This window comes from Dendrobates tinctorius, unplaced genomic scaffold (assembly GCF_039654945.1).
Source record: "Dendrobates tinctorius isolate UK_male_01 unplaced genomic scaffold, ASM3965494v1 ptg000049l, whole genome shotgun sequence".
Classification (NCBI taxonomy): Eukaryota; Metazoa; Chordata; class Amphibia; order Anura; family Dendrobatidae; genus Dendrobates; species Dendrobates tinctorius.
Window position 1 is genome coordinate 24161678 of NW_027361717.1, and position 26198 is coordinate 24187875.

The window sequence follows — 26198 nt, forward strand, 5'->3', positions numbered from 1 at the left end:
AGACTGACATGTGGCGCGTCTTTTAAGATCGCAGCATGTCAATTTCTAATGTCTCTGCAACAGAAATTACATCAATAGAAATGTTCTAGTTCAGTGAATACATACGGATTTACCTGTGTTCAATAGACGGCAGCGCTTTGGACGCGGCGAACATGCGTTGCGTCCGTAGAGCTTCTAGTTCAGGATCGTGGGCATCCGTCCTTACAAGTCCTAAGACTGCTGTAGGTTAGACAAGGTAGCCTGTATACATGCAGTGGTGAACTACCAATGCTAAATTAGTGTGTAAGATTTAGAGAATAAATTATAATTCTTGCCTCATGGGAGGATTTGGAAAAGTACCTGCTGGAGCCGTTGTGCAGAAAGTAGTAAAAATTGATTGTTCTAAGATGGATTCATGTGACTGAGATTGTACTGGGGAAGAAGTGTAAACTATTGCCATGTACAAACATCTGTATGGAAACTATCAAATCCAAGTGTGAAAATCAATCTAATGTCAGTTATCTGTTATACTAGATGTCACATTGGGAGGGCAGTGACCTCATGATGGGGGCAGCTCTGTGGCGATGGGGGTGGCGGCTGTCTCTCCCCCACCGTGCTCTCCGGGCAGTCACAGCCGGCAGGAAAGACGGTGGTTTCGCCCTGTGCTGGAGATGGGGTGCGGCGCCACCAGAGGGCACCCGCACCCCATCTCCAGCACAGGCCGCGAGCCACGGTCTTTCCTGCCAGCTGTGACTGCACGGAGGTGGGTGGGCAGGCAGCAGCGGGATCCGGCGTATGTAGTCAGGCGGCGGTTGGTCCTAGCGGGGGTCCAGCGACTGGTCCTGCTGGCGATCTGGCGGGGGTCCGGCGGTGGGTCCTGGTGGGGGTCTGGCGGTGGGTCCAGTGGCGGCGGTGGAGGGGTCCGGCGTAGGTGTCCCGCTGGTGGTTCTGCACAAGGGCCTGGTACCACCATCACTTGGGTATTCCAATATGGCAGTCGGTGTACTTCCGGTGCGGCGCGGAGGATTGTGGGATTCGAGGAAGTCCGGACGGAAGTGGATGATGGACAATTTTAGGTAAGTAGATAATAGATTCTTCCAAGTTCATCTACCTCAGTAAAAGAAGTTCTGTTGATAACTATAATGACCTCTCCTCTCCTGCTTTTTAGTCCATTGCTTCCACTACACTACATCACAGACCATTGCCATCGACCCTAAATCGTGAAATACCATTTGTGTGAGCAAGAATTTGTCAGCACATCATGTTTCACTTGTGTTAATGGTTTCCACATCACACTCCGTGTCTCCACCTTCGGCCTCTCCTCCTGTGATCTATCACCTCCCAGTAATTTTCTTATCTATCTGCTGATGCGCACTTCCCCACATAGTTTGGGTTGTCTTCACAGGGTATACCCTTTTCTTGGCCAGACTTTTAGTCGGCTGGGCATTTCTTCACGCTCTATTGTGCCCTCCACTCCCAAGATCAGCTGCTCTTCTTTCCATAGTGCAACACCATCTTCACTGTTCCAGGAGTCTTCCCAAAAAAATGTTCCTGCAGGGCAAACCGATCATGCCGACTATGGCAATTTAGGTGTAAGGGACCTGGCAAAGCTTTCTAGCTCTGTTTTTACTTTCTTTATCCTCAACTGTAATGGGCGCCTTGTGTTCCTTCCGGGTTGGAATAGGACTTCTCTAAATTTCCAGAATCGGTTTACACGTTGCCTTTCTATTGCCCACTCCTTTTAGCTGCTTGGAGGAATTACGCCTCCCCCAGCTCTGTCTATTTCTATGGCTGGTACTCACTGATAGTGAAAGAAACCTTCTGGGTACTCCTCTAATCTCTGCACTCCAGCCATATAGGAAATCAGTTGTAGAATACTTTAGTCTGGAACTTTCTATCCCTTTAACAAAAATCTCTGTCGCTGAACACTCTTCCCAACTTATGGCCTTTTCCCTCTTAACAAACAATGCTTCTTATTTCTTCAATATCTATTCATCAACTGCTTAACAAACAGGAATTAGCTTCCTACAGTAGGTATGGGAAGTATTCGGACCCCTTTAAATTTTTCACTCTTTGTTTCATTGCAGCCATTAGGTACATTTAAAAAAGTTCATTTTTTTTTCTCATTAATGTACACTCTGCACCCCATCTTGACTGAAAAAAAGCAGAAATGTAGAAATTTTTGCAAATTTATTAAAAAAGAAAAACTGAAATATCACATGGTTATAAGTATTCAGACCCTTTGCTCAGTATTGAGTGGCATCACCCTTTTGAGCTAGTACAGCCATGAGTCTTCTTGGGAATGATGCAAGTTTTTCACACCTGGATTTGGGGATTCTCTGCCATTCTTCCTTGCAGATCCTCTCCAATTCCGTCAGGTTGGATGGTGAATGTTGGTGGACAGCCATTTTCAGGTCTCTCCAGAAATGCTCAATTGGGTTTAGGTCACGACTCTGGCTGGGCCACTCAAGAATGGTCACAGAGTTGTTCTGAAGCCACTCCTTTGTTATTTTAGCTGTGTGCTTAGGGTCATTGTCTTGTTGGAAGTTGAACCTTTGGCCAAGGTCCAGAGCACTCTGGAAGGTTTTCACCCAGGATATCTCTGTACTTGGCCGCACTCATGTTTCCTTCAATGGCAACCAGTCGTCCTGTCCCTGCAGCTGAATAACACCCCCATAGCATGATGCTGTAACCACTATGCTTCACTGTTGGGATTGTTTTGAGCAGGTGATGGTTTTCTCCATACATACTGCGCCTTAGAATTATCTCCAAAAAGTTCTATCTTCGTCTCATCAGACCAGAGAATCTTATTTCTCATAGTCTGGGAGTCCTTCAAGTGTTTTTTAGCAAACTCTATGCGGACTTTCATATATCTGGCACTGAGGCTTCCGTCAGGCCACTCTGCCATAAAGGCCCAACTATTGGAGGGCTGCAGTGATCATAGAATCATAGAATCGTAGAGATGGAAGGGACCTCCTGGGCCATCTGGTCCAACCCCCTGCTCAAAGCAGGATTCGCTAAATCATCCCAATCAGATGTCTGTCCAGCCTCTGTTTGAAGACTTCCATTGAAGTAGAACTCACCACTTCTTGTGGCAGCCTGTTCCACTCATTGACCACTCTAACTGTCAAAAAGTTTTTTCTAATATCTAATCTGTGTCTCCTCCCACTCAGTTTCATCCCATTGCTTCTAGTCTGTCCTTGTGCAAATGAGATAGTTGACTTTGTGGAACTTTCTCCCATCTCCCTTCCGCATCTGTGGAGCTCAACCACAGTGATCTTGGGGTTCTTCCTTACCTCTCTCACCAGGGCTCTTCTCCCACAATTGCTCAGTTTGGCTGGACGGCCTGGTCTAGGAAGACTTCTGGTGGTCCCAAACTTCTTCCATTTAAGGATTATGGAAGCCACTATGCTCTTAGGAACCTTGAGTACTACAGAAATTCTTTTGTAACCTTGGCCAGATATGTGCCTTGCCACAATTCTGTCTCTGAGCTCCATGGCAAGTTCCTTTGACCTCATGATTCTCATTTGGTCTGACATGCACTGTGAGGTCTCATATATAGGTGTGTGCCTTTACAAATCAAGTCCTATCAGTTTAACCCCTTAATGACAGCCAATACGTCTTTTTACTGACCTGAGATATAAGAGAATAGCATCGCCATACAGGTGACAATCCATCAGCTGATAGCTGTACACTATAGCTGACAACTTGCTGTATCACAAATGATCAGTGTTGGCACCATTCAGATCTGTTTAACCGCTGCTGTCAAAAGTGACTACATCAAATAAATGGTTAATAGATTGTGGGGGCTTGCACTTTAATCTAATTGACACACCGAGATCATGATTGTGTGGTCCTGATGTTTGCCATAGCAGTTCATGGCCAAATAGCGGCCTTAAGGGGGTTTTACACATAGCGATATCACTAGCAATATCGCTAAAGCATCACCGATTTGGTGACGCAGCAGTGATATTGCTATGTGTGATACTTACCTCCGACCGGCTCCCCCGCTGTCTGTTGCTGATCGCGCGAGATCGCGCAGCTCCATTTCTCGTCGGGCGCTTCCTGCTGGCACCGACGAGCGACGCGTGGACGGAAGGACGTCAGGATTGCCTCATCTGAAAGGTAAGTAACGACCGCCTGTGTGGCAGCTCACTAGCGACCATTTATGACCGGGTCGTATCGTTGTCGGGATCACTGGTGCATCACTAAATGTAAAGGGGCCTTTAGAGTCTGCTGGCTCTAGCAGTCAGTTCAGAAGTTAGGGTACCGTTACACTAAGCGATGCATCAGCGATCCCGACAACGATATGGATCGCTGGTGCATCGCTAAGTGGTCGCTAGTGAGCTGCCACGCAGGCAGATCTCACCAGCGACATAGCAGGGGTCGGGGGTCGCTACTTACCTGTCAGACGCGGCGATCCTGACGTCCTCCCGCCCGCATCCACGCGTCGCTCGCCGGCGCCACAGGAAGCCCAGCAGGAAACGCCCGACGAGAAATGGTCCAGGACATTCTCGTGCGACCAGTGATGAGAAGCAGGGGAGCTGGTCGGAGGTAAGTATCAGACATAGCAATATCGCTGCTACGTCACGAAATCGGTGACGTTACAGCGATATTGCTAGCGATATCGCTATGTGTAACGGGGGCTTTAGTGACATTTAGGTGGTAAACAAACACTTTTTCATTCCGGCTATACCACTTTGCATTAATTCCTGAAAATAACCTGAAGGGTTAATAAACTATTTGACAGCAGTTTTCAATATGTCGAGGGGTGCTGTTTTTAAAATGGTATCACATTTGGGGTCTTCCAATACATAGGACCCCCAAAGTCACTTCCAACCTGGATAGGTCCCTCAAAAAAATAAATTTTGTAAATTTCCTTGAAGAAATGAAAAATTACTGCTACATTATTAAACCTCCTAAAAGCCTAACAAAATAAATTAGCGTTTTAAAAATGGTGCTGATGTAAAGCAGTCATGAGGGAAATGTTATTTATTAATGTTTTTTTTGTGTGATATGACTGTCTAGAGTAAAGGGATAATCATTCAACTTTTGAAAATTGCAATTTTTTTACATTTTTGTCAAATTTCTGAAACTTTATGTAAATAAACACAAAACTTATCGACCTAAATTTACCATTATCATAAATTATAATGTACCACGAAAAAACAGTCTCAAAATCAATGAGATTTGTTGACGCGTTCCAGAATTATCACCACATAAAGTGACATTGGTCACTAAGGGGTTAATTAAACACGGCTAGACTCCAATGAAGAAGTAGAACCATCTCAAGGAGGATCACAAGGAAATGGACAGCATGTGTCTTAAATATGAATGTCTGAGCAAAGGGTCTGAATACTTATGACCATGTGATATTTCAGATTTTCTTTTTTAATAAATTTGCAAAAATTTCTACATTTCTGCTTATTTCAGTCAAGATGGGGTGCAGAGTGTACATTAATGAGAAAAAAATGAACTTTTTTGAATTTACCAAATGGCTGAAATGAAACAAGGAGTGAAAAATGTAAAGGGGTCTGAATACTTTCTATACCCACTGTATGTCCCCACTTAACTCCTCCTAACCTGGGCTGGCACTGTTAACCATATCCAAGCTAATCACACTGTTGCAAATCACAGTATATACAACCACATATGAAACAGATTAATGAATCACATTCATGGACATGTTTTTCAGCAAATTTTCAGAAGCGGTGCCGACACTTCTTCCACATCTTTACAATCAGACTCTATGCTGATTTGAGGATTGGCGAATTAAATGTGTCAAGCAGAACACATTTAAACATTCTCTAAACCTAGGCCACTAGTAATAAATACGATGAAGTGCAAAGCCCGTGAACAACACAAGGGGAGGATTGTGTCAGTCACCTTTCTAATGAAGATTTGGAGTTTGTAGTAACTTATAGATTATGTTATTTTTCGCAAAATCACAGAAAAAAGAGTGCAAACTATTCAGCTCCACTCATGGGAAGGATTTGCTGTTTGAAGACACCACCAGCGCTCTGATAGCTCTTCCATCAGCAATGGACACTTTCCTCTTTTTGGGACCAGACTTGTTTAACGGCATGAAAACACTTAACGGTAGGAAGCATATGTGGGGTAGTTCTGGTTTTGCATGACCTTAATAATCTCTAAATCATCAGTTTCAATTTACTTATGGTGGAATTTATTTTTTTTCCATTAGGAGCTCGTCCTCCTCGTGTTAAACAGCAAATCCGCTGGTGTCCACAGAGCAAAAATGAGCATAAAAAATGTGAGGACTGGTCCTCAGTAAGTGGTGGCGCCATTAAATGCACAGAACCATCATCTGCCCTGGAGTGTGTCAAAAAGATTCTGGTAGGTGATCTTTACTAGCAGAAAGAAACACCATATGTGGTCTCTCAGAGATGGCGAGTAGATGGGGTGAGGACTGAGGACATCAGTAACATGACTTTTCTATAATTTGCAGAAAGATGAAGCGGATGCAGTAAATCTTGATACAGCACACACATACACGGCACTGAAATGTGGACTGCTGCCATCACTTGATGAGTACCGCAATAAGGGTAACTTCAATTAGACCCAAAACATTTTCAATTTAACGCACCATGAGCATCTTAGTTTTGCCCAAAAAGGGAACATTTGCACATCTCATACTTCACAATGGATAACGCGGGACATAGGGCCGGCACCAGCATCTAGTGAACGTAGTCAGGTGCCAGGGCCCAGTTCTTTCGGGAGACCTACTCAATGCTGTGGGCACCTCATGTATAGAATGGGCTCAGGAGCGGAATCCGCTCCATACAGCACGGATGCCAACTGTGTTGTACAGCCAGCAATTGAGTGTAACTGCTGAGATCACAGCCAGCTCTGCAAAATGGTTTAACACATTAGATGCTGCTGGCCCGGTACTTGAGTCTAACTACTGTGATCAGAGGTCGCAACAGTTTAACTCCTTAAAGGAACTATTCCAGGAAATGCACCATTGGAAATTTAAATAAAGAACTTTTTGTTACAAAAGACATTTCCACAGTGAGTCTTACACGACGTTGACAATCTATTGGGCTATCCAACAATTCCCAAGTGTTATATTTTCTCCAAAACCATAAACTTATTTATGCTTTATGGATGCATCACTGGCCATATTAGTCCTTAACTAGCGATACCGGCCATATTAGTCCTTAACTAGCGATACCGGCCACATTAGTCCTTAACTAGCGATACCGGCCATATTAATCGTTGACTAGAGATCTTGCGCTTGGACAATAAACGGCAACAACGGAACCACTTCCTCCCCATATGTGAAAAAGAGAGGAACAGCTTATCTACCCAGGTACCTTAATCATAATTACACGAGGTGCCATTTTCTCTTTTTTTGATATCTTCCTAGCACACTGAATATTTTTTACCCCTAAAATGTAAAAAAATTAAATTATTACCATGATATCGCTGTATGTGTTCTGACCTGGAGAATCACATTTGTTGGTCATTTTTACACAATGTATACTATAAAAAAGCAATGAAAAAAACATTAATTGCGTTTTCTTCACCATTACACCAAACTTGGAACTTTTTTCTCAATTTTCAGTGCATTTTATGTTAAAACCAAACTCAAAATTACAACTCAACCTGCTAAAAAAAACATGCCCGATATGGCTATGTCAAGGGAAAAATAAAAATGTTATGGTTCTTAGAAGATGGTGAGAAAATAGTGAAAGTCAAAAAGTAAATAATTACATTCGTATCTATGTATATATAGAGAATGAACCCTTCAGTTTAGGAGACCGGGGCAGGAAGAGGCCACGGGGAACCTGCATGTTGGAGTAGTCAGCCTATATGCATAGTCTCCACAGGTTTTTCAAAGTATATTTTAGGCTGTGTGCCCACGTTGCGTTTTTTTAAGCATTTTTGATGCGTTTTTCAGGGTCAAAGAGCCTCAAAAACGCTAAAAAGAAGCATCCCATTCATTTTAATGCATTTTGGCCATTTTGTGCCAATGGATGCGTTTTTTACCGCTAAGGAAACGCTTAGCGGTAAAAAACGCAGCATGTTCATTAATTTCCGCTTAGGTCTGCGTTTTTTGCTATTTCCTATAGTCCAAAAGACGCGCGGAAAAAAATGCATCAATAATGCACGTTTTTTGCGCCAAAAAAATCGCAGGAAAAAAACGCACGTTTTCTGGGAAGGAGTGTTTAAAAACGCTAACGTGGGCACTTAGCTTTACTGCAGCATTTTGGAGTAAAACATACATGGCTGCAATAATGTTGCCAGACTCATGCGGTTTGGTCAGCATGATTCTCCTGAGGGGTTTTAAAAACATATCGTACATACTGTTTTAAAAAAAGTTATGTGTAAAAAATGGCTAGTGTTTCTTTTTTTTTTTTTCCGTAGATGATTTGATCCCGTGCCAGATACCTGGGGCAGATTATACAGGTAATATGCAGTATACATAATATACAAAGAAGAGAAAACTGTTCGGCACACCGACCATAAAAATAGAAAAACTTTATTCGGCTATTATGCCATATTAAAATGTAGAAAACACCTGATGTGTTTCTGGTGCACAAGAGGCACCCATAGTCATAGGTAATTAAAAACAAAATACATAGAAATAATATAGAGGTAGTGAACCAATCAGAAAACACATACCATTAATTACAAGAAGTGACAACACCTGAAAAGTTGTAAAAGTTGCTTGCGAAAATATAATTAAATACAGCCAGTTAGTAAATATAATACAGATCGTTCCTAAAATTCATGCCACCAGGAAATTTGGTATCAAGCTTTAGGATCCAAAAAGCTTCTCCTATATTCAGCAATTTCTGTCTATCTCCACCTCACACAGGAGTATTAACTCTTTCCAAACCATAGAATGCAAATGATTCCATAATACTATGATGAATTTGAACAAAATGCTTCACCGCTCCAGAATAAGAAGCGTTTTTTGGTTCAATATTTTTAACATGTTCCGCTATTCTCTTTTTTATTTTTCTTATAGTGCAACCAATATATTGAATTTTACATGTTGTGCAGCAAATGCAATAAACTATTAATTGGCTATCACAATTCATGAAAGACATAATTTGCTGGGAAAAACCTCTATAAGAAAAAATAAATTTAGTTTTGTCTATGGCATATATGCACACATTACATCTGGAACCGGCGTATTTATGAAATCCAGTGGAGGTTAACCAAGTATTAATACTATCCGGTGATTTAAGAAGACTTGGAGATAAATAATTCGCTAGACTTGTTCCTCTCCGGGCAACATATCGCCATCCAGTCGTATAATTTGTCTCAGTTTGTCATCTTGGTTTATGACGGGCAAATATTTTCTCACAATTTCCCGGATTTCATTGAATTGGGGGCTGAAAGGGGTCGAAAAGGTGACTACTGAGTTATATGAATTTGGACGTTTTTCTCTAAGATTAGAAAATCTAGGTTTATTTGATGCTCTATGAAACGCATCATTTACATTTCGATAATTATATCCTCTGTCATATAACCGTTTCTTAATGACATTGCTTTCCTGGAGAAAAAGAACATGATCTGAGCATAGTCGGTTTGGTTTTCTTCTTCTGACTACAATGTCTGATCCAGACTTGGATAATTCCACCCGGACTCTACCAAACCGGCCTTTTGATTTTCATAATTCTTCTGGTGCCACAGCAAAAAACGGAGATGCAGGAGAGGTAGTAGGAGGAAGAGAAAAACGCGCATGGACATGCTATCCAACGCGGAACAAGAGAACTGTGTTCCAAACCCTGCGTCTAATGTCATAGTTTTGACTCCGTTTATTTTATCCTAGGCACAGACGAATGTCTTACAAAAGGGATTGAACTTTGTTCCTACCAAAAGATTCAACCTTTTTCAAATGATAAAAGGCGTGAATAAATTCACTAGACTTCTTACAGTCAAAAGACATTTTTTTCAGAGCGATTCCAGCGATAACGTGACCGTCAATCCTAACATCATACCTCATGATGATTATTCTGCTTCTCTTTCTTTTAAAGAGCAATTTGCAGTAGCTACCCTTTCTTCCTTACAGGATCCACAAAACAATTTGGAACGTGTCCGAGATAAAGACCTTCATATTGTCCCTCACAATTTATCGTACTATCCATTACAATCAAGGGTACCCAGTTTGGATTTTTTTCAATCCTTGGTATAGATTTGCGCCATTTAGATAAAAATACTAAATCTACAGATTTCTTCAATAATTTAACTTCTATTCAATCTCAAGCTATCAATGATTTACAAAATAATCTTAATACACTGATAAAGCAATCGGATAAGGGGGGGGGTTGCACGGTGATATTAGATACAGATTTGTATATTAAATCTTTATTCAGTATGTTGAATGACTCATGCACCTATTCTGTGCTAAAATGTGACCCTTCCCTTACTTTCAAATGTGAATTGACAAAGTTGGTACAGGATGGTTTAAAAATGAATGTATTTAATTCAAAAATAGCCAAGTGGCTTTTGCCCGATCATCCCATAATTCCAATTTTTCACGGACTAACCAAAATTCACAAACATAATTTTCCAACTTCACTCCGTCCTATTATTTCCAGCATAGGCTCACTCAACGAAAATTTAAGTGTCTGGGTGGATCAGTTTCTACATACATTAACTGTTCGTGTTCCAGGGTATTTAAAGGATTCCTCTTCTGTTATTCATGCTTTTGACAATTTTGTCTGGCAAGAGAATTTCCGTTTTCTCACCTGTGATGTAACCAATTTATATTCTTCAATTCCCCATTCTCTTGCTATTCGTGCCGTAACGCATCACATGGACAATTACAGCAATTACTCATGTGAATTAAAATCATTCATCATCAGATCGACCACATATCTGCTAAGCCATAATTTTTTTATGTTCAACAAATTATTTTTTCTTCAGATTTTGGGTGCCCCTATGGGGTTAAATTTCTCACCGTCTCTTGCCATATTATATATGGCTTGGTGGGAAGAACAATTTCTTTTTCATGATTTAAATTCATTTTTCAATGACATTTTTTGGTTTGGCAGATATGTGGACGATCTGATGTTTGTTTGGCAGGGTGATTCCACTCATTTGTCCCTTTTCCACTCCTACCTCAATTCTAACAATTTAAATTTGTTTTTTACCATCAGTAGTGTAGGTACTCAAGTATCTTTCCTAAGTATATTTCTCACAGGTGATTCTGTTACTGGCAAAGTTCACACTACTATTTTCAGAAAGGAAACCGCAGGCAATTCATTATTGCTTTCTTCTTCATGTCATCCCCAAAACACCATTAAATCCATCCCCTATGGGGAATTTAATAGGGCTAAAAATGCTCAGATCATGTTCTTTTTCTCCAGGAAAGCAATGTCGTTAAGAAACGGTTATATGACAGAGGATATAATTATCGAAATGTAAATGATGCGTTTCATAGAGCATCAAATAAACCTAGATTTTCTAATCTTAGAGAAAAACGTGCAAATTCATATAACTCAATAGTCACCTTTTCGACCCCTTTCAGCCCCCAGGTCAATGAAATCAGGGAAATTGTGAGAAAATATTTGCCCGTCATAAACCAAGATGACAAAGTGAGACAGATTATACGACTGGATGGCGATATGTTGCCCGGAGGGGAACAAGTCTAGCGAATTATTTATCTCCAAGTCTTCTTAAATCACCGGATAGTATTAATACTTGGTTAACCTCCATTGGATTTCATAAATACGCCGGTTCCAGATGTAATGTGTGCATATATGCCATAGACAAAACTAAATTTATTGTTTCTTATAGAGGTTCCCAGCAAATTATGTCTTTCATGAACTGTGATAGCCAATTTATAGTTTATTGCATTTGCTGCATAACATGTAAAATTCAATATATTGGTTGCACTATACGAAAAATAAAAAAGAGAATAGCGGAACATGTTAAAAATATTGAACCAAAAAACGCTTCTTATTCTGGAGTGGTGAAACATTTTGTTCAAATCCATCATAGTATTATGGAATCATTTGCATTCTATGGTTTGGAAAGAGTTAATACTCCTGTGCGAGGTGGAGATAGACAGAAATTGCTGAATATAGGAGAAGCTTTTTGGATCCTAAAGCTTGATACAAAATGTCCTGGTGGCATGAATTTTAGGAACGATCTGTATTATATTTACTAACTGGCTGTATTTAATTATATTGTCGCAAGCAACTTTTTCAACTTTTCAGGTGTTGTCACTTCTTGTAATTAATGGTATGTGTTTTCTGATTGGTTCACTACCTCTATATTATTTCTATATATTTTGTTTTTAATTACCTATGACTATGGGTGCCTCTTGTGCACCAGAAACGCGTCAGGTGTTTTCTACATTTTAATATGGCATAATAGCCGAATAAAGTTTTTCTAATTTTATGGTCGGTGTGCCGAACAATTTTCTCTTCTTTGTGGATTCCTGCTGTGCTCACCAGCGAAACGTGCACACACCTGTGCAAGATTGCACTCAGCCCAGAGTGGCTTTTATTTGGATGCGATGCAAGCTCCCAGTCCTCCCTCTTCCTATACATAATATAGTGTGGAAGGTTGACTCTCTTAGCTGTTCCCCGAGGTAGACACAGGAACACTTTAACCTAAAAGTCTCTAGGTGGATTATTACTTCATAAACCATAAAGCCCAAAATAGTAACAAAAACAGCCTTTCTGGCACAAATGAAAATAAAATGTCCATACAAATTCCTTTCCCAGTATGGCTCCCGCCTTCTGGGACAAACACACACACAGCAGCTCTCACTGAAACTTCAGCCTGGAGGCTTCCTTCCTCCAAACAGAACAGACAGAAAAAACAGTGGCTGGACATTTAACTCTTTCCAACCACACTGTCACGTGGACCCGTCCTGTGTGATGCGACCAGCAGGCCAGTAACTAAAACAACAAGACGCGGCACATGATACTGTCCTGTGTGACACGGCTCGCAGGCCGGTAACTAAAACAACAAGACAAGGGGAAGGGAAAACAGTTACAACGGTGGGCCCTGCGATAGGGAACGGGGACGTGGAGACCTCCTGCACTCCCCTGAGTCAGTGTCCCTAACGCTCCTAACGTTCCCTATGCCGATTCCGCACCGGGCGCCAATCAGAAACCTGTCGCCCTAGCACACCCTACACCTATCCCTTGCTAGGGAGCTGGGTGGCGCAGGCACTGGCCCCACCGCTGTACTAATACACACTAAGGAAAAACACAAACGGGGAAACACCACTTAGCTTTGCTCTGAGTCCACCACCAGAATGCAGCTTTCCTCCTGAATAGCTGCCACCAAGCTCTGTCAGAGCTGCAAGGAAATCCCCTCTGACTCCTTCCACAATAGGGCTCTGACTGAGCTGCCAGGACCTCTCTCTAGATCCTTCCTCCACCAAGGATGGTTGAAATGAACACTATCACCAACCGTGATTGCAACACCTGAATCTCTTTTATAGGTAAGAGCCAGCAAATCACACTTGCTTTATAATCACATGCACTAAAGAAACCAGAGTGCAATGACGCTCACCACCACCGGGGGCAAACTAGAACAAAAGACACCACTGTGTAATAATCCTAATGGCCACCGGGGGCAAAACCAAAACTTAAGCACACGCTTAAGGAAAAAAAATGTTACCTGTGCTTTTTATCTGTCATGATCCAGCATGGATCATGACACACACACTTGAGGTGGAGATATAGTGAGTAGGCGTCCCACCCATCTCTGACCTACTCACTATGAAAGCCAGACCCTGAGAACGACTGATTTACTCTCCGCACATATCATGCTGGAAGAAAACTTATGGCTTTCACATCACACGATAATAACCTTTGCGACATATATCTCCCCTCACATACGGCACCAGTGACCCTGTCACAATAGGTACAGTACAGACTCTAGTGAATACTGTAGTTATAGATCTGCTGATATCACTGACATAAAACCTTACACTTTACACCAGAATATCACTGCCAGATTTATCAGCGTGTCTTGAACATTACCTACAGGTCTCTGTAAGGCAGATATGTGTATGGGGATCTCTATTACTAAATCTGTGAATTTTTTGTGCTGAATTAATTACAGATTTTACCCTTCATATTACACAGAGGAAAATCCACTCCAAATGTTACATGTAAAACATATGAATCATGTCTCTGATTTGCCACTGTTTTCCCTCCAAATGAAATATCCAGCTCATTACTGAGGTATTTTAGAGGTGACCTGTATTTACTATGAATCTTTATTTTTTATGCAGAGTTTGGCTCATACAGAATTGTAGCCATAGTGAAGAAGAAGGATAAAGATATCACATGGAACAATCTTCAAGGCAAAAAGTCCTGTCACACCGGTGTTGGGGACATGATGGGATGGAATATCCCTGTCTATCTGATTTCTAAGAAGACCAAAAATTGTGACCTTGGTAAGTATCAGCTGTATATACTGTATACCTGTATATGCCATACATCTGTATCAGCTGCGTATAGTGTACATGTGTATCAGCTGTATATACTGTATATCTGTATCAGCTGTATATACTGTACATCTGTATCGGCTGTATATACCATACATCTGTATCAGCTATATATACTGTATATATATCTGTATCAGCTGTATATACTGTATATCTGTATCAGCTGTATATACCGTATATCTGTATCATCTGTATATAACGTACATCTGTATCAGCTGTATATACTGTATATCTGTATCAGCTGTATATACCGTACATCTGTATCAGCTGTATATACTGTATATCTGTATCCGCTGTATATACTGTACATCTGTATCCGCTGTATATACTGTACATCTGTATCATCTGTATATACTGTACATCTGTATCAGCTGTATATCTGTATCAGCTGTATATACTGTATACCTGTAACAGCTGTATATAAAGTAGATCTGTATCAGCTGTATATACTGTTCATCTGTTTCAACTGTATATACTGTATATCTGTATCAGCTGTATATACCGTACATCTGTATCAGCTGTATATACTGTATATCTGTATCCGCTGTATATACTGTACATCTGTATCCGCTGTATATACTGTACATCTGTATCATCTGTATATACTGTACATCTGTATCAGCTGTATATCTGTATCAGCTGTATATACTGTATACCTGTAACAGCTGTATATAATGTAGATCTGTATCAGCTGTATATACTGTTCATCTGTTTCAACTGTATATACTGTACATCTGTATCAGCTGTATATACTGTATACCTGTAAAAACTGTATATAACGTAGATCTGTATCAGCTGTATATACTGTATATCTGTATCAGCTGTATATACCGTACATCTGTATCATCTGTATATACTGTACATCTGTATCAGCTGTATATACTGTATATCTGTATCAGCTGTATATACTGTATATCTGTATCAGCTGTATATACCGTACATCTGTATCAGCTGTATATACTGTATATCTGTATCAGCTGTATATCTGTATCAGCTGTATATACTGTGCATCTGTATCAGCTGTATATACAGTACATCTGTATCAGCTGTATATACTGTACACCTGTAACAGCTGTATATACCGTACATCTGTATCAGCTGTATATACTGTACATCTGTATCAGCTGTATATACTGTACATCTCATCAGCTGTATATACTGTACCTCTGTCTCTGCTATATATACTGGAAGCCTGTATTAGTGTATATACTGTATACCTGTATCATCTGTATATACCGTACATCTCTATCAGCTGCATATCTATAATATAACGCTGTAATCGTCACTCTGTCCAAAGCCTTTATAGACTGCGCAAGCGCGACACGCCTGCGCAGTCTGGCTCCAGACAGAATGAGGCATCCAGCGGTGAGGAGTGTGTATGGCGCCGGAGATGGCGGTACCGTACATACTGCATACCGCCATCTCCGACGCCATACTTACATACTTCTTCACCAGCAAGCTAGACAAATACAAGAAATTAAAACTAATAAACTTTATTCTAAATAGATTAAAAAAGGACTTAGTCCATTTTAAAAAATGCACATGTACAAAAACACAAACACAAACATAAAACCGCTGAATGCGGTAAGACCAAACTTCAAAAACTTTCCGGTTTACTCTTAGTGTCGTAGTCCAAATAGTACATAGGCACTCCTTCAGAGTATCCGCTTAGTATAAATTTGTTTGGAACAAGCACTCTCTTATAGTGCCATAAATTGTCTATATTAAATCCATTGCTTTTGAATCGATGTGTTACTACTGTATTACATCTATCATTCACACTCACAATGATTTTTGACAATTTTTACAACAACAGCCTATATTATACACAATGGCATGGCACACAGTCTGAGCTTCTTCAACTAAGGTGTGAACCTATACATTGCTCTAGTTATGGAGTTCACCACCTCCACAGACTTCTTTTAGAAAAAATAACGTATATCATGGAGAGATCTCACCCAGATGTTTTTCAGTAATGGGTTCCTCCATGTGACGCTCCCTTCTCCCTACGCGTTTCACCGTCCAGATCATCAGGGGAGTCTCTGGGTCAAACCTAATGCCTTCATAGAAAAAGTGCCATCACAGGGCTGTTCATTTGGTTGCTTTTTATAACATGCACTCATTAGTATGTTCCCGCCTCCTACAAGTAGGTGGGTGTATGCCCATGACCACTTCCTGTTGATGTGTTACTATAGTGATAGGCCTATTGCTCATATGTTTCTAATGCCACCTTCTGACTCATTCAAATAAAACCTTTATCACAAGTATACTCAGACATATATGATTGCGCAGGAATCAACCTTCTCATAAGGTATACACTCATGCGCGCTCTATATACTTCATTCAGCTTATCGGGTTGCCTGGTAACGCGCTGACGTCACTCCTCTCTCCTTCCTTTCTGGCGTGGGCACACCGCGCCTGCGCGCTCTTCACGTGTCAAATCCAACCCTCCTTCCTATGTCAGAGCGCTTGTTTCCTCCCATCGCTGAGTCACCATCCAGGGACACAACGCGCCTGCGCACTCCATATGCGGCCGCTTCTTACAAGCTTCATCCTCTAAGTGCATATAATCCCATCACAGGGTTATCACCCGGGAACACTTGTATATCTATCTACCCTTCATATGCGCTTCATCTAGTACTTTCCTTGCGTCTGTCAACTTATGTCAATTTTCATATAAGTATAATTAGCGTTATTTAGCGAAGCGACAGTATATGTGAACTTTAGTATTTTTTTTTAAAAAAATTACATGGCATATATACACTTTAATCACTATTAGTAACGGAAGTGTTCCCTCTACAATCCCCAGGATACATGTGGGCATAGATTTTACCCTTGTGTAAGATATATAACAGTCATTTTGGGCATACTTCACAGATTCATCATCCGATATTGAGATCTTTAAGTAATAAATCTAAAGTATTAAACTCTGTTTCAATACTCCTTGATTTTCTCTTTTCAACTATCTCAATCGATCACCTAGGGCTATATACAGTACTTGACTTGGACTTGATACATCTCCCTTCGAGACGAAACTTCTTGTCGTCTCTTTGTCTCACTCTAGTTTATTTAACGGCTTAACTCCGCACTTAAGGGAACAAAAAAAAGACCATAAGTCCTATTAAAAAGGTGTAACCCCTTCAGTCTCCCTCCTGAGTAACCCCACTACCCTTTAACCCCTACACAGGGATCTGGCTTTACGTGGGGCACAGTGGAGCTTGTCCTCTGGGGTTCAGTACTCATTATATGTGGTAGGATAAGTTATAAAAAAGCCGCAAAGGATAGTTGGTCGTTCAGGCCTGTTGGTTGGAGTGTCCTCAACCAGAAAATCCATTTACATTCCTTCTGGAGGATCACTCTATCCCAATCTCCTCCTCTATGGGGGTAGGGAACTTTCTCTATCCCAATAAATTGGATTTTACTATAATCACCTTGATGTATCCTATTGATGTGGTTCGCTATGGCTGTATCTCTTCGATTCACCACATCACCAACATGTTCACGTATCCTCTTCCTGAACTCTCTTCTGGTTTTCCCTACATATTCCATCCCACATATACAAGTTGCCTTATAAATCACCCCACTAGTGCGACAATTAATAAACTGTCTAATGGTGTAAGTTTTCTTGTTGTTCGTACTCATAAAAGTCTTCCCTTGCGTTACTGACTGACATGCTATACAGTTGCCGCATCTATAGCACCCTTTTACCTCCCTTTCTAACCAGGTGCGTGTTGGAATCTCTCTAAAATGACTGTGCATGAGTCTATCTTTTAAAGATTTATTCTTTTTATATGTCACTTGCGGTTTAGAGCCTAACGTTTTCTCGATATCTGTATCCATTTTAAGGACTGGCCAGTGTCGTTCTAAAATTTCTTTAAATTTTTCTGACCCATTCGAGAAAGGGGTAAATTTAATAGAGGCTCCCATAAGAGGTCACCGAAGAGAGATTTTTTAGATCTAAGTTATCCATTAAGACACCGCTTAAATCCACACAGCGGACCAGAGGGCCAGAGGTAATTAATTTATCACAACGCCCCCTGACTGAAACTGAGATGTGTGTGCTTAGTAAAGGTCTTTCTTTTGTACCAACATCAGACATAGACATCTTTGAAACCGTGAAAGATCTACACCTGTTTGCCCGTAAATTAAAATGGAAAAAACATTTTTCTAAACAAGATCAGAGGTTTTCCCAAGAACTGGGTATCTCCGAAGATTTATTACAGGATGTACGGTTCCTGTTTCACCTGGGGGATGATAATCCTAATCTTAAAGGCGAGGGCCCATTTACAGATCTAAAGAAAAAAAGTACGGTTATGCCCCCTCCCACAGGTGATGTTAACTCAATTGATATCTTTGTTAATCTTGTTACAAATGATTTGATGAAATCAGGAGATCTTTTGAACTCAAGGTTCTATAACTTGGGGAAAGAGGAGATGGAAAGTCTTAAGAGACTTGAGAATGACAGGAGTGTCATTATAAAAAGTTCCGACAAAGGAGGGAACATTGTTGTTATGGATACATCTAGTTATAAGAACATGTGCCTTTCTATATTAGAAGACAGGTTGAGTTATGAGATATTATCATCTAACCCCATAGTGAGTATATCTGATTCTCTTAGGACGTTAGTTAATGAAGGCTTTGACTCGGAAGTCATCGATAAAAAAGAAAAAGACTTCTTGATTCCCTTACATCCTACTATGGCGACTTTTTATTGCCTCCCAAAAATCCATAAAGGTCTTACCCCTTTAAAAGGTCGACCTATAGTGGCAGGTATTAATAGTGTGACCCAGAATCTAGGAATGTATCTTGACCAGATATTAAGACCTTTTGTAACGAACTTGAGTTCATATATTAGAGATACAGGTGATCTTCTATGTAGATTAGATGGTATATGCCTTGAGGAAGACATGATTTTTGGGAGCATAGATGTGGAGGCATTGTACTCCTCGATACCCCGTGAAAAAGGCCTGATGGCTGTGGAATACTATCTTAAATCTCGGGGACGCTTCTTTATGAAACATAACGATTTCGTTTTAAAAGCTTTGAAATTCTGCCTTACAAATAATGTCTTTCTCTTTGGGAATAAGTACTTCCACCAGCTCAGGGGCACTGCAATGGGCTGCCCTTGTGCGCCCACTTATGCAAATTTGCTCCTGGGCTGGTGGGAAGAAAAAATTGTGTTTAACGATATGAATTCTCGACATGATAGCGTAGCCCTATGGCTACGCTATATTGATGATATTTTTGTGATTTGGAGGAGTACAGAATCTGAGTTTGTCTCTTTTGTGAATGACCTTAATTGTAATGATTTAGGCCTTAGATTCACATATGAGGTACATAGATCAGAAATGAGATTTTTGGATGTGTGTGTCAAAAAGGGAATTGATGGAATCCTAGAAACGAGCAATTATAGGAAACCAACAGCTACTAACTCACTTCTAAGATGGGAGAGCAATCATCCTCTTCCACAAAAAGAGGGATACCAAAAGGACAATATTTGAGGTTACGCCGTAACTGCTCAAACCCTCAGAAATTTAAATAACAGGCTGATGACATGAGGGAGAGATTCCGGGAGAGAGGATACCCAGATCACGTTTTGAAGGCCGCTTATGGGGAATCTTTAAAGAAAGATCGAAAAGAACTATTAAGGAAGGGGGAAAAAAAAGAGGACAGAGAGGTTACACGTTTTATTACCAAGTTCTCGAATGGGTCAGAAAAATTTAAAGAAATTTTAGAACGACACTGGCCAGTCCTTAAAATGGATACAGATATCGAGAAAACGTTAGGCTCTAAACCGCAAGTGACATATAAAAAGAATAAATCTTTAAAAGATAGACTCATGCACAGTCATTTTAGAGAGATTCCAACACGCACCTGGTTAGAAAGGGAGGTAAAAGGGTGCTATAGATGCGGCAACTGTATAGCATGTCAGTCAGTAACGCAAGGGAAGACTTTTATGAGTACGAACAACAAGAAAACTTACACCATTAGACAGTTTATTAATTGTCGCACTAGTGGGGTGATTTATAAGGCAACTTGTATATGTGGGATGGAATATGTAGGGAAAACCAGAAGAGAGTTCAGGAAGAGGATACGTGAACATGTTGGTGATGTGGTGAATCGAAGAGATACAGCCATAGCGAACCACATCAATAGGATACATCAAGGTGATTATAGTAAAATCCAATTTATTGGGATAGAGAAAGTTCCCTACCCCCATAGAGGAGGAGATTGGGATAGAGTGATCCTCCAGAAGGAATGTAAATGGATTTTCTGGTTGAGGACACTCCAACCAACAGGCCTGAACGACCAACTATCCTTTGCGGCTTTTTTATAACTTATCATACCACATATAATGAGTACTGAACCCCAGAGGACAAGCTCCACTGTGCCCCACGTAAAGCCAGATCCCTGTATAGGAGTTAAAGGGTAGTGGGGTTACTCAGGAGGGAGACCGAAGGGGTTACACCTTTTTAATAGGACTTATGGTCTTTTTTTTTGTTCCCTTAAGTGCGGAGTTAAGCCGTTAAATAAACTAGAGTGAGACAAAGAGACGACAAGAAGTTTCGTCTCGAAGGGAGATGTATCAAGTCCAAGTCAAGTACTGTATATAGCCCTAGGTGATCGATTGAGATAGTTGAAAAGAGAAAATCAAGGAGTATTGAAACAGAGTTTAATACTTTAGATTTATTACTTAAAGATCTCAATATCGGATGATGAATCTGTGAAGTATGCCCAAAATGACTGTTATATATCTTACACAAGGGTAAAATCTATGCCCACATGTATCCTGGGAATTGTAGAGGGAACACTTCCGTTACTAATAGTGATTAAAGTGTATATATGCCATGTATTATTAAATAGCAGGGGACATCTGCCATATAACGCTAAAATATGTTAATCGTAATTATATGCGGGTATAGATCAATATCGTTTTTTTTAAAAAAAAAAATACTAAAGTTCACATATACTGTCGCTTCGCTAAATAACGCTAATTATACTTATATGAAAATTGACATAAGTTGACAGACGCAAGGAAAGTACTAGATGAAGCGCATATGAAGGGTAGATAGATATACAAGTGTTCCCGGGTGATAACCCTGTGATGGGATTATATGCACTTAGAGGATGAAGCTTGTAAGAAGCGGCTGCATATGGAGTGCGCAGGCGCGTTGTGTCCCTGGATGGTGACTCAGCGATGGGAGGAAACAAGCGCTCTGACATAGGAAGGAGGGTTGGACTTGACAAGTGAAGAGCGCGCAGGCGCGGTGTGCCCACGCCAGAAAGGAAGGAGAGAGGAGTGACGTCAGCGCGTTACCAGGCAACCCGATAAGCTGAATGAAGTATATAGAGCGCGCATGAGTGTATACCTTATGAGAAGGTTGATTCCTGCGCAATCATATATGTCTGAGTATACTTGTGATAAAGGTTTTATTTGAATGAGTCAGAAGGTGGCATTAGAAACATATGAGCAATAGGCCTATCACTATAGTAACACATCAACAGGAAGTGGTCATGGGCATACACCCACCTACTTGTAGGAGGCGGGAACATACTAATGAGTGCATGTTATAAAAAGCAACCAAATGAACAGCCCTGTGATGGCACTTTTTCTATGAAGGCATTAGGTTTGACCCAGAGACTCCCCTGATGATCTGGACGGTGAAACGCGTAGGGAGAAGGGAGCGTCACATGGCTGAACCCATTACTGAAAAACATCTGGGTGAGATCTCTCCATGATATACGTTATTTTTTCTAAAAGAAGTCTGTGGAGGTGGTGAACTGCATAACTAGAGCAATGTATAGGTTCACACCTTAGTTGAAGAAGTTCAGATTGTGTGCCATGCCATTGTGTATAATATAGGCTGTTGTTGTAAAAATTGTCAAAAATCATTGAGAGTGTGAATGATAGATGTAATACAGTAGTAACACATCGATTCAAAAGCAATGGATTTAATATAGACAATTTATGGCACTATAAGAGAGTGCTTGTTCCAAACAAATTTATACTAAGCGGATACTCTGAAGGAGTGCCTATGTACTATTTGGACTATGACACTAAGAGTAAACCGGAAAGTTTTTGAAGTTTGGTCTTACCGCATTCAGCGGTTTTATGTTTGTGTTTGTGTTTTTGTACATGTGCATTTTTTAAAATGGACTAAGTCCTTTTTTAATCTATTTAGAATAAAGTTTATTAGTTTTAATTTCTTGTATTTGTCTAGCTTGCTGGTGAAGATATTATTTCTAGCTAGTAGATCACTTGCTGAAAACCATACTTACATACTTACCTGACCGGGAGGAGAGTTGCCGCAGCGCTTCTCTTCGGCCGGAGACCGGGGCAGGAGTGCGGCCGGAATCGCGCATGCCCATAGCGCGATCTGGTGCCATTTTACTGAAGACACACTTGCAGTGTGTCTTCAGCAATATGGCGCCGGACAGCGCTATGGGCATGCGCGATTCCGGCTGCACTCCTGTCCCGGCCTCCAGCAGAACGTGACACCGCTGGAGCACAGGAAAGAAGGGTGAGTATAATTGTTTGTTTTTTTTTGTATGTGTGTAGTTTTAATAGGAGTGAGGGGACCATGCATACCAGGATAGGGGAGGTGAGAGGACCATACATACCAGGATAGGGGGTGAGGGGACCATGCATACCAGGATAGGGGGGTGAGAGGACCATACATACCAGGATTGGGGGATGAGGGGTACCATGCATACCAGGATTGGGAGATGAGGTATACCATGCATACCAGGATAGGGGGGTGAGAGGACCATGCATACCAGGATAGGGGGGTAAGAGGACCATGCATACCAGGATAGGGGGGTAAGAGGACCATGCATACCAGGATTGGGGGATGAGGGGTACCATACATACCAGGATAGGGGGTGAGGGGACCATACATACCAGGATGGGGATGAGGGAGTACCATGCATACCAGGATTGGGGGTGAGGGGACCATACATACCAGGATGGGGATGAGGGAGTACCATGCATACCAGGATTGGGGCATGAGGGAGTACCATGCATACCAGGATTGGGGGATGAGGGGTACCATGCATACGAGGATTGGGGGATGAGGGGTACCATGCATACCAGGATAGGGGGTGAGGGGACCATGCATACCAGGATAGGGGGGTGAGAGGACCATGCATACCAGGATAGGGGGTGAGGGGACCATACATACCAGGATAGGGATGAGGGAGTACCATGCATACCAGAATTGTGGGATGAGGGGTACCATGCATACCAGGATAGGGGGTGAGGGGACCATGCATACCAAGATAGGAATGAGGGAGTACCATGCATACCAGGATTGGGGGGATGAGGGGGCCATGCATACCAGGATGAAGAATGGGGTGCCATGCATACCAGGATGGGGGGGTGAGGATACGAAGCATACCAGGATAGGAATGAGGGGTGCCATGCATACCAGGATAGGAGGGTGGCAGCACATACCAGGATGGGAGACCATATACCAATAAAAATGCTCGCCACCCGGGCGTAGAACGAGTTCATAGCTAGTATTGTATATCTGTATCAGCTGTAACTGCTGTACATCTGCTGTGTCTTCAGTATAATTCAATGGCTATGAAATGAGACATTTGTTTTATCCAAAGCGAACTTGATTCGCTTTCTATTAGTAGCTGAAGGATGTTTCCATATGTACAGAATAAACATACCCTGCAACTGAGATTTTGCACCAATATGTAGGCAAAGTAGACTAGAGGAAACAAGAAGAGTACGCATGAGCGGACCCGTGGATGTTCGGGATCGTCCGAACTTTAGTCCAAAGTTCAGTTTGGACACCAGAACTTGACCCGAACGTGACCCTAAACCCCATATAAGTCTATGGAGACGCAAACTTTGGTGCTGTAAAATGGTTGTAGTAAGGGCTAGGGGACTGCAAAAGGAAGCAAAATGGGGGTAAGAGCAGGACTATTTCCCTGCAAACAAATGTGGCTAGGGAAATTACTTAAAATAATATAGAATTTTAAAAAATAATAAAAATAATCTTGAACCAGGAGGCGGAGGTCCAGGTGGAAGAGTAGAGCAGTGCCTTGTGTGTACTTAATAAATAAATGGAAAAAACAACATGATTTTTAATAACCAGACAAGGGAAAGCAGACAGGTGTAAGTTGGTCTTACTATGTTGGGAAAGGGCCAATATCCATGGACCTTTTGATTCTATCTTTTTTGCCTTTGCTGGTGTGACGTCCGTCTGCGGTTCTGGGCTGCAGCCAGACAACACCCCGAGAAACACTGATACCCTTTACCCCTATACAGGGATCTGGATTTACAGCAGAGCCCAGGAGGTAGCTGTCTCAATATGAGCAGCGGCCAGAGCAGGACGATCGCCAGAAAGGGATTAATAGACGAGACCAAAAGCGTAGTCGGGAATCCGAGTCTTAACCAGGCGAACAGCAGAAGAACAAGAAACGGCAGGCAATAGCAGAGTCAAATTCAGGCCAAGGTCAGAGTCAAAAACCAGGAGGACGGCAGAGGTACAGAATCGTTAGGCAGAAGCAGAGTCAGAATATCCAGGCCAAGGTCACAAACCGGGAGAATAGCAGAACTACAGAATCGTCAGGCAATAGAGGGGTCAGAAATCCAGGCTGAGGTCAGAGTCAAACAATAGTCAATCACCAAGTAGCACACAGGGGAGCCAAGAATATATCCGGCGGCTTGCAAGACCAGTCCCAAGGTATTTGAGGGATCAGGTCACCCCTCACAGGTTCCTGGACTGATGATGTCATCAGTACCGCCCCCAGGACCAGACCAGATGATGATGCAGTAACCTTCTGATGACTGACAGAGGGGCGGAGCCTGCGTCCACCAGATGCCTGCGCAGGTGCCCTTACTCTGTCAGCACCATAACTCCCGGGCGAGCCATGGCGCCTCCTAGTGACCGCGACCGGAACAGCAGACCCCGAATTTAAAGGCAACGTGACAGACCGGCGCCTCCTAGAGGCTAAAGCCGGGACAGTAGGCCCTGAGTCTGATGTGACGGAACCACGGCCCCTCCCAGTGGCCGAGGCAGGAACAGCCGTCCCTGAGTCTGGCGACGAAGTAGCGGTCCAGCGCCTCCTAGTGGCCGCGACCGGAACAGCAGGCCCCAAGTCTGGCGGCGATGTGACAGCTGGTTATTAAAAATAGGGAGACCCAAAATAAATGACATGGAGTCCCCCCTACTTAATAACCAGCTGAGGCAAAGTACATAGGCTGTGAAGGTCCGTGGATATTAGCCCCTTTCAAGCCTAATAAGGCCAGTCCTCAGCCACCTCAGAAATGTTGCATCTATTAGATGTGTCAATTCTGGCTCTTAGCCTCGGCTCTTCCCAATTGCCCTGGAGCGGTGGCAATCGGGCTAATAGTTTTTGGGGTTGATGTCAGCTGTGTAATGTCAACTGGCATCAAACCCAGAGGTTAGTAATGGAGGGGCATCTATCTGATACCCCCATAACTAACCCCATATTTAAAAATTAAAACACAAGCCCAGGAAAAAAATTACTAGAATAAAGACTCCCCCACATTCTCTGGTTTACCCATTTATAATTAAAATAATTCTAACAGTTCCAATTTAATCCAATAGGGTTCCCACGATGTCCAGTGATTCTCTCCTGCAACCTATGGAGCATCATTCTGAGAATGAGGCTTCATAGGTTACTCTCGGTCATGTCTCAAGGACGATGACGTCAGTAACTTCATCACCCATGAGACATGAGCGGGATGGACCTATGGATCCTCATTCTTGAGATTGCATAGGTCACT

General features: G+C 41.8%; 1 protein-coding gene across 1 annotated transcript in view; it reads left to right on the top strand.

The window, feature by feature from the left end:
* Positions 1–26198, top strand: part of LOC141091146 (saxiphilin-like) — a 137192-nt gene that overhangs the window by 63817 nt on the left and 47177 nt on the right. The window contains exons 11-15 of the mRNA XM_073576544.1: positions 5931–6078; positions 6182–6333; positions 6446–6542; positions 8368–8409; positions 14216–14380. Of these exons, the coding sequence (XP_073432645.1) occupies positions 5931–6078; positions 6182–6333; positions 6446–6542; positions 8368–8409; positions 14216–14380 (604 nt within the window). The remainder of the gene's footprint in view (positions 1–5930; positions 6079–6181; positions 6334–6445; positions 6543–8367; positions 8410–14215; positions 14381–26198) is intronic.